This window comes from Lactuca virosa, chromosome 4 (assembly GCF_052849685.1).
Source record: "Lactuca virosa cultivar CGN04683 chromosome 4, Lactuca_virosa_CGN04683_v6, whole genome shotgun sequence".
Classification (NCBI taxonomy): domain Eukaryota; kingdom Viridiplantae; phylum Streptophyta; class Magnoliopsida; order Asterales; family Asteraceae; genus Lactuca; species Lactuca virosa.
Genome location: NC_136429.1, coordinates 92849857 through 92859926, shown reverse-complemented (window position 1 = coordinate 92859926; position 10070 = coordinate 92849857). Strand labels below are relative to the sequence as shown.

Below are 10070 nucleotides of genomic sequence, written 5' to 3'. Positions count from 1 at the left end.
AATGTGAATCATTGAAAATTCACAATGTGAATCCGGATTCACACGGTGAATCCGAAAAATATTTTTCACATTCACAATGTTAATATATAAATTTAGATATTTTTAAATTTTTTTCGATAAAGAATAAGCTCTAGAAATTGAAAAAAGATTTGGTTCTTTGAAAAACTAATAATTATGGTTCTCTATTGAATTTTTCTATATATATATATATATATATATATATATATATATATATATATATTTTTTTTTTTTTTTTTTTTTTTTCTATCACTAGGAATTTGAAGGGTGATGAAGCGAGGTCATAATGTATAGGAATATATACTTATATACTTTTATTACTACAAATTTTGAATACACACACAATCAATTAATTCAAATATTCGGTATTACGATATGTGATTAAGGTTACGAGAGTTTGTTAAGTTAATAGACAAAAGAGTCGTTGTCTACTTTATAAATACTCATCAACCATCCCACCTCCCCATTCCATTTTTTGCATCTTTCCTGTTCAGATTTGTGGGAGACCCTCAAAAAGCAGAGAGAGATCAAAAAGGTTGGGACTTGATTAGTTTCTCTCTTCAATTATTCATATCATATATCCATTCATCCGTAAATCTCAAGAAGATTGATGCCAAAATTCTTCTGCAAATCAGTTATAGTTTTTACTGTATGGTTGGTTTCGAAAAACCCAAAAAAGAAATAGATCATGGAAATCCTTGATATCAAGGACGTTGTTTGGGCAAAAAATCAGCTAAATTTTTTCAACTTTTTTGGGTTTTATGATACTGTTCATTTTGTAGTAGTAATGGAGTTTGTGTTGTTTATAAATTTTGGATTATTTTCTTATGAGTTTGAGATTGATTTCAGGTGCATCTATGTCGTTTCCAAATGATTCAGGGGAGATGTCTCCACAAAGAAAATTGGGGAGAGGAAAGATCGAAATCAAACGGATCGAAAACACAACCAATCGCCAGGTTACCTTTTGCAAGCGTCGCAACGGTTTGCTCAAGAAGGCTTATGAGTTATCTGTTCTTTGTGATGCTGAAGTTGCTCTTATTGTCTTCTCTAGTCGAGGTCGACTTTATGAGTATGCAAATAACAGGTGAACTTTCTTGAATTTTGCATCTATTTTTAACGAAATCTTTAATTCAAGAAAAGGTTTCTGAATCTTCATCTTTTTCTACCAAAAAATTGGTTCATGATGGAGATTAGTTTGGATTTCTTGATGCCTTCTGGGTTGGGTGTGTAAGTACATGAATGAATGTTGGCGTATTTGTGAAAGACTTGTGTTGAAGATTTAAGAACCCGAACACAATGATAAGGTGTTTGTGAGATTTTTGAGTTTATTTTTGCTGCTGAACAAAGATTCACTTGTCTTTCTCTTTTTCTGCTTTGTTTCTTTACCTCAATGAGCTTATTGTTTTTTAATAATTTTACTTTTTTTTTTCTATTGTTAGTTTTCTTCTTTATGATCCGATATTTGTTTCATATTTTGGTACCTAAAAGATCTGTTGTTATAGCAAGTCTTGGATATGTTGTGAGCAAATAAGCAAAGATTTAGGAAGTGTATTGCAGAACACTGAGATCAGCTTCCCATCTACCCTTTCTCCATTGCTGTTTAACCTCTCTCTCTCTCTCTCTCTCTCTCTCTCTCTCTCTCTCTCTCTCTCTCTCTCTCACACACACACACACACACACACACAAACACACTTTGCACACAAAGATACACACACAAGTGATAGCTAGGGAGCCTACAAAGACGTTGTCAAGTTCCTATTTGTTAAGAGTTCCATCTTTTTGACACTTCCTTAATAAACATATGTCAGTTAAACATCACCAAAGCAAGATGAAAGGACTCTCAGAAAAGAGATGTCATCAAGGCTTGTCAAAGAAAACCAAAAAGCTTTATTAGGTTTTCAAATCAGTTTACAGTTCACAAAATAAACAAAAAAAGTTTCATCTTTCCTGTGTCACCGAAAGATTTTCCTCATAACTAAATTAGGGCTTTACCAAGTTTTCATACTATTCCCTTCAAGTCATTAATTTTCCATTCAAACTTCTGCTTGAAGTAACCCTAATTCTGTCCATTTTGTAAAAATAGTTGTCAACATAAACTAAATTATGGTTTTTATAAGGATATATAACTTTCATGAGTAGTTTCTTTCCTTTACCAAACTCGACGGATAATATAAAAATACCAGATCTGGCCATTAATAGTCTTTAATTGATTTAGTTTAAAACTAGGGTTTAGTAATAAATTAGGGTTAGGAAGTTTAAGATCAAGACAAAAGGATATTGTTTAAAAAACAATATCTTGATTAATAAAAGTGTCCTTTTATTCTATTATTTTAAAACTTAGGGTTTCACCTGGCATTTTTTTAAAATCGTTTACATTTTTTTTTCAGAACAAAATGTTTTTGTGATAATTATTGTTTTGCCTTTAATCAAATACCCACATCCAAATCTAAGAAAAATAAATAAATATTAGGTGTATGGGTAAGATTTGTCTCAACAAGAAAGAAATCTTTGGCAACGTCACAACCCAGATTTCATTTTCAGTTTCTTGACTTCTGACATAATAAGCAAGCTCTTGCACCTTTTGTTTTTGTCATTAATCATGATTTCTTTTTACGTTAATTTCTAAAAACAGTTCACATTTCTTCAATTGTGAAATGGAAACACACAAACTGAACCTTTCCCTTTGGTAATGCGCAGCAAAGACTTTCCCAAAGTTTATCAAACTGCTGAAACTGAAACAGCAACCTAAGGATAGACTAACATAAAAACGGTATATATATATATATATATATATATATAGAGAGAGAGAGAGTGAGAGAGAGAGAGAAAAGGTACATATTGAAGAGAACGAATGGGAGAGAATGATATGCATGGGGAGAGAGGAAAATGGGCATCAATAGATGCTGCCATGAAATGGACGGCTCTGATTACTCAGAGTTTACAGAGAGAAAGAGAAAACCATAATTTTGGATCTACCCAAGGTGGGTAAAAGGGTGAGAGTTAAAGGAATTACCCAGGGGTATAATGGGCCTCCGACACGTGGTAAAGATCTATCCGTTGGATTGTCTCACCAATCATAAAGAATGGATCAGTGACAACGTGGCGGAGACAGCCAATCAGTGTCTTCGGGAATATTAAGGTAATATGCATACAGATAAGGGATATAAATAGAATCCTTAAGATTTCCGAGAAAAGTGGGATTTTATTCACTTGAGTTGATTTTATGGTTTTCTTGAAATCATAAATACCATTTACTCAGTGAATTGGCTGTGAGGTGAAATACCTTTAGATTCAACAGTTGACTACTGATTGAGAAGTTTATGTGTGCAGTAATTTTGCTGTATGTTTTGGTGCCTGAATCTATCCTTTGAGCAAAGCACAGTAGTTATTTAGGTGGCTTAAGCTATCCTTTGAGTTAGTAAAAACATATGTATGATACAATATTAACGCATTTTATGATTTCTTTTCCTACATGTTTATAGTTTTCTTATTATTGACACTTTGATTACTTGAAGTCTATAGTTAATATTCTAATATAATTTTACCTAGTTTTTTAATAGACATGGAAATGAAAACTCCTTGTTACGTTCACACACTGCTTGAAAAGTGCACAGTCGGTTTATATCATGATGATTGATGAGGGTTTGATTTGAGTGAACATATAGACACATAGGTTGGCACAAAAATACGATACATTATATATAATTATTGAAAATGTGAAGAATTCATTTCTATATATAGAAGACAATTAAAAGCTTTAAATTATTACAATATTTATTCTAAATTTTGCGTTATTTAAACCTAAGATTTTTGGTGTTTTTCTGATTTTATTTTTTGAGAGTAGACATATCTAGGGACATTTCATAATTAGTTTATGCAGCTCAAGCATCAATATTAATTAATGAAACATTTTTAGTACTATAAAGATTAGAAAAGTTTTATAGTTTATGTGTTTGTTGCACATATACAAACTTTGTGTGGTGTTAACTATTGTAATAATAACCAAGTTCTAAATTATCAGCAATTTGTGTACATAATTTGATTACTATTAATTAATATATTATTTTAGGTGTGATAGTTTAAATCTAAAGGTAACAAGAATCCTTAGTATATATTTTTGGAAAATGTTATGTTGTTGCTGAAATCTATTATAATCTTTGTTTTGTTGTTATTGCAGTGTAAAAGGAACCATTGATAGGTACAAAAAAGCATGCCTAGACCCACCAAGCAGTGGATCTGTAGCCGAAGCCAATGCTCAGGTAATAATAACCTTTAATACCCAATGTTATGTATCACTTTGAATAATTAAACAAACTAGTTTGAAAAAACCCAGTGTTGAGGGTTATGTATGTATTAATCTAATTTTATTTGTTACAAAATGGTTTTATCTTAGTTTTACCAACAAGAAGCTGCAAAACTGCGTCAGCAAATAGCAAATCTTCAGAATCAAAACAGGTAACTTTTAATGATTGTGAGTGCGCTTAGTATACATATCACATTGATATTAATTAATTAATTAATGCCATAACCTTTTGTTTAAAAGGCAATTTTACAGGAACATCATGGGTGAATCGCTGGGAAACATGCCAGCAAAAGACCTCAAGAATCTTGAAAGCAAGTTAGAGAAAGGCATTAGCAGGATCAGATCAAAAAAGGTATTTGAGTTAAATCATTTATTAAAATTTGTGGTTTATTAATTATAGGAATCTAACATGTGTTTTTCCCACAAAAAAATGCAGAACGAACTTCTATTTTCTGAAATCGAGTATATGCAAAAACGAGTAAGCAATGTGAATCTTGGAGTTAGTAATATTTAAGTAATATCTTGTAAGGATGAGCATAAAAATGGTCAAAATGGTGGAGTTATTTTACGAACTGACCATTTTTTGTACCACTAATTTCACAATGGCCCATTAGTAATTGCGAGATTGTTTCCATCAAAAAAATAAATAAAAATAAAAACAAAACAAAACATCAAGGTTTCGAAGAAAAATCATATATGAATTTTTGTATTTTTTTAATATATATATATATATATATATATATATATATATATATATATATCTCACAATATATAAATGTATATTTTATAATATATCATTGTATTCGTGATATATGCTGTTGTATTAACGTTTATTGTGGTGATAATCATTCAAAATTGCTTTCTGACCACTAAAAACCTTCAAAAATGAAATTTAGTAAAATTCAAATGTTTTGCAAGATATGAACAAGTTTCAATATATGGATGTATTCATATCCTTTTTTTTCTCGTATCATTTTATTTGTTTAAGGTTTTTTGTGGTAATACTATTCTAAAAATAATTTCACAATTCGGAATTGGCATTTTATAAACTAGATGTAACCCATTTTGCTTATCTTTTGTTATTATCAAGTGTAAATAAAAAAAATAAAAAAACATATATTATTGTAAGTACAAACTTTTTTATTATTATAATTCGTACCCCTAATCGAAAGTCCTAGTTTCTAGGGCTCATCTAGGGTTAATATTAGTAGTAATTAATGTTCGATTATCACTCTTAATCGCAGGAAAATGAGTTGCATAATAGTAACCAATTCCTTCGAGCAAAGGTCTCTCTTTCTTTTAAATACGATCGATTTCATTGATTATCTTTTTATATATATACGATCGATTTCATTAATATTCATTTTTTAGATCGCTGAAAATGAAAGAGCACAACAGCAACACATGAGCTTGATGCCTGGAAGTTCTGATTACGATTTAGTATCACCTCATCAGCCATTCGATGGAAGAAACTACCTTCAAGTCAATGAACTTCAACCCAATAACAATTACTCTTGCCAAGATCAAACACCTCTCCAGTTAGTGTAAGAACAAATTAATTAAACAGCAGAAAGAAAATTCCTTGCTCTAAAAGGATATTGTATCTATATCTAATTTCGACTCATGAATTAATTAAATGATATTATTGCAGGTAATGATCGAAGGAGTTGTGGTTAATTTCTATTTGCTATAACACCTTCGTCGTGATTAATATGGTTTTGTGGTTATTAATTGCAACGTTTTTAAGTATCTATAGTTTGACATTTAATTATCTCGTTACTTTAATTAATTACTTGCTGTAAGTGTGAACAATGTCTATTATCTGAAACAACTTGTTTGTTCATCGTTTTACCCATCATCTTTGCTCTATACGTATTGTTGAGTCATAGTTTTAGAATTGGTGTGTTATCTATGTAATCTAGTGATATAGTACTAGTCTTACGGTCACAGAAAAAATAGGCAGCTCTACAAGGCTCAATTTTATGAGAGAATTTAATATATATCCTTATTAAACGTTTAAATATCGTATTTATCCGATTTAAATTTTAAATATCATATTACCCTTCCTAATGTTTTAAAATATCGGATTTGTCCAAATCTATTTTTAAACAAATTTTATTATTTAATAATCATTTTTTATAATTGAAAATTATTAAAGTTGAGGAAATAATAAAATATACAATAATACCCTTATCTAGACCCTAATACCCTTACCTATTCAAAATCGTAAATTGTAGGAATCCTTTGAGATGAGGTTTTTGGTCGTCTTCATAAGATCGCCGGTTAAAAACATGGCTTTTATCTTGTTGCCTATTGTTTTTGCGTGCGTTTTATATCAGTTTACCATCTCAATCAATTACTTGATTCTTCTAAACCACCTCTAGTTTATCTGTTAAAGGTCTTCCCCCTTGATCGAAAAGGGTTAATCCGTGGTAACCACTGCAACCATTCTGTCTTTTTCCCTTTCTTCTTCATTCCGAAACTAAAATTAACATATAAAATTCCAATTTTGTAGATGTTACACAAGTGATTTGTGAACTCGAGCTCACAATTCAAAAGCTTGAAAGTAATGACAAACCCAGATGGCAAGGTCTTGGATCTCTTCTTTGTCATTGATCACTTGTAAGCCCTTTTGAAATCTTGTATATAAGTTGTGAGCTTGAGTTAGCAGGGCCCGGATATGAGAGCCAAAAAGGGTTTACTTCTATTTCAGAAGAAATTGTTGATGAATTGTTATGTTATTGTTACAGGATCTTGGAGGCATGATAAACGAAACATGGGTGTGATTAACATCTACGCCCCACAGGATATTCATTATAAGTTTGATCTATGGAATTTGATTGAAGATAAGATCAACAGTGACAGGGGCCAGTTATTGATTATATGCGGAGACTTCAATGAGGTGAGGTTTTCCGGAAGAGAGGCGCAGTTCTGAATTTTGAAGACAGGGGCACAAAATTTTAATAACTTTATCTATAATGTTGGATTAGGAGATTTAAACTTGGGTGGACAGAGTTTCACTTGGATGAAACCGACCGGTGCCAAATTTAGACGTCTTGATCGTTTCTTGTTGTCTTCCAATTGCTCTAATTATTGGCCTAACGCGTTTACCATCACTCTACCACGTCTTCACTCGGATCACTGCCCTGTTCTTTTGCAGTCCATGGGTCCTGATTATGCTGCCCCCCCCCCCCCCCTCACGCATTCCGCATCTTTAACTCCTAGTGGACTGAAGATGACTTTGCGAAGATGGTCAAAAATAGTTGGATCAAAGATAGAAGTTGTCTTAAGATTTTTTCTAAGAATGAAAAATTAGCTAGACAACTAAGAAAGCTTAGAGAAGACATTAAAACTTGGAAGCGGGAGAAGACTAAAAAGAACATGGAAGAGTCACACTCGATAAAAAATAGAATAGTCCAAATTCACTCTATCGGTGAACTCATGGGGCTTGATAATGATCTGATACGGGAGAGATGTGAGCATACGACCAAGTTACAACGGATTGAAGAGGTGGGAATCAAAGATTTACAACAAAAAGTAAGGTGTCGATGGACCCTTGAAGAAGATGAAAACTCTGCTTTCTTCAAGGGCTACATCAACGCTAATCTAAAAAGAAACCGTATAATTGGGCCTAACCAGTGGCGGAGCCAGATATTTTGATATGGGGTATAAACATTGTCAATTTAAATTTTATGAAGTTATCCTATCCTGGACATTACAAAACATGATACAATCTCTTTAGATGGAGGTACAATAACATAGAGCATGTTTACAAATAATTTTTTTATATATATAAAACAATTTTTTTGGGGATGTGTGGGAGTCTAATCCATATCGGGTTAAACTCGAGTGTTTTAATTATTTCAAGTGCAAATTCAAAGAGTTGGTTCCTGTCCGGCTTGTTATTCGGAGTCGTCCTTTCAACTGCTTAGATGATCTTGACAGAATCATCCTGAATATTTCGTTCATGGGGGCTAAAGTCAGGTCTGCTGTCTGGAAGTGTGCCAGTGATAAAGCACCCGGACCGAATGGGTATAATTTTGGTTTTTTGCAGAAATTCTAGAATTTAGTGGACCTGATATTATTGAGGCGGTTCAGTTTTTTGGAGCTCATAAGGTGCTAAAAGGCAGATGCAACCGTTAGTTCATCACTCTAGTCCCCAAAATTCACAACCCGCTCTGCCTGTCAGATTTCCGTCCTATCAATCTCATTGGCTGCATTACCAAGATTATATCCAAAACGATGGCGGAAAGACTAAAATCTGTGATTGGTAAAATTATTGGTAGAGAGCAGACCGCTGTCATAAGGGGCACGCATATTACTGATGGTCCTTTAATTATTAACGAACTGATTGCAAAGGCAAAAAGGACCAAAAAGCGTACAATGATGTTCAACTTAGACATCGAAAAGGCGTTTGATTCTATCAACTGGTTGTATGTTGATGACATCATGAATCAAATGGGTTTCGGTGATAATTGGAGAGCCTGGACACATGTGATTATATCCTCAAATAAAGTTTCGGTTTTGATCAACGGTGTCCCGACCAACAAATTTCAGATGGAAAGAGGCATTAGACAGGGAGACCCGCTCTCCCCCTTCCTGTTCATCATCGCATCGGAAGGGCTACGCGTTGCCATGTCGGAAGCTCTTCAGAATGACATTTTGTCCGGCATCCAGTTGCCTCGAAACGCCCCTGTCATCAGTACCTTTCAATATGTTGATCACTCAATCTTCCTAGGCGATTGGAGTCACAAAAATTTTGAAAATTTGATGTGCATCCTTTCATGTTTCCACATGGCGTCGGGGCTGAAAATAAACTTGAGGAAATGTAAAATCTTTGGCATCGGAGTAACTCAAAGGGAGATTGATGTGATGGTGAATCATATCAGTTGTGATGGGGTGGGGGGGGGGGGATTCCATTCATGTATCTGGGTATGCCAATCGGGGCACACATGAATAAGAATGCACCTTGGCGTGCATTGATCGATTAATTCTCCTGTAGACTTTCAAGATGGAAAGCTCGGTCACTCTCGATAGGGGGAGGTTGAATCTTTGTAAATTAGTGCTTGGTTCTTTAGGCTCCTACCTCTTCTCCTTTTACAAAGCTCCAATGGTGGTGTTGCGTAAGCTTGAAAGTATCAGAAGAAGTTTTTTATGGGTAAGTGGAGATAGTGTTAAAAAAATTTCGTGGGTAACTTGGAGTAACACTTTAAACACACTTAAAAATGGGGGACTCAACATTGGCAGTCTTCATGCTATAAATCTTTCACTGCTTTTTCAAGTGGTGGTGGGCACGGAAGGGCTTTAGAGTGAAGTGATAAAGGCTTTGTACGGGACAGGTGGGGGTTTGGGTCTGTCATCCTAGCCTACCGAAAAAACACCATGTGGGGGTGTGATTGGTTCTCTTGACAAGGAGCTCCTGATCTATGACTTACCCACTGATTCATTTCTAAGTTGGGATAGCCAGTCAAACAACTGGAGATGGAGTCTTGAAAACAATGGTATTTTCACTGTTTGCTTTCTATGAAGAGCTATTGATGCTGTTTATTTGTCTTGTAATACCACCCCTACGCCTTGGTGCAAAGTTGTTCCCCATAAGATCAATGTGTTTGTTTGGCGCCTTAGATTGGACAGGTTACCCACGAAAGACAAGTTGACCAAAAGAAGGGTCTCTATTGTTTCAATCCTCTGCCCCCTTTGTAACATTCGTGTGGATCCTCGTGATCATCTATTCCTTTAATGCTCCATA

General features: G+C 33.8%; 1 protein-coding gene across 2 annotated transcripts; it reads left to right on the top strand.

The window, feature by feature from the left end:
- The first annotated feature begins 414 nt into the window (after positions 1–414).
- Positions 415–6164, top strand: AG (K-box region and MADS-box transcription factor family protein). Of its 2 annotated transcripts, XM_079043353.1 has the most exons (9): positions 415–553; positions 868–1102; positions 4196–4277; positions 4412–4473; positions 4562–4673; positions 4758–4799; positions 5566–5607; positions 5693–5865; positions 5973–6164. In XM_079043353.1, the coding sequence occupies exons 2-9, from the start codon at positions 876–878 to the stop codon at positions 5974–5976; spliced, it is 744 nt and encodes a 247-aa protein (XP_078899479.1). In that variant the 5' UTR covers positions 415–553; positions 868–875; the 3' UTR covers positions 5977–6164. The 2 variants fall into 2 exon arrangements, with proteins under 2 accessions (XP_078899479.1, XP_078899480.1); XM_079043354.1 differs by lacking the exon at positions 5973–6164 and having other exon boundaries at positions 4574–4673; positions 5693–5869.
- Positions 6165–10070: the final 3906 nt, after the last annotated feature.

Excerpts from the sequence above, each read along its gene's own strand:
- AG (XM_079043353.1), top strand. The coding sequence starts at position 876 with ATGTCGTTTCCAAATGATTCAGGGGAGATGTCTCCACAAAGAAAATTG. Across the intron at positions 4,278-4,411 it reads TAGCCGAAGCCAATGCTCAG|TTTTACCAACAAGAAGCTGC; the intron begins GTAATAATAACC and ends GTTTTATCTTAG. Across the intron at positions 4,800-5,565 it reads TCGAGTATATGCAAAAACGA|GAAAATGAGTTGCATAATAG; the intron begins GTAAGCAATGTG and ends TCTTAATCGCAG.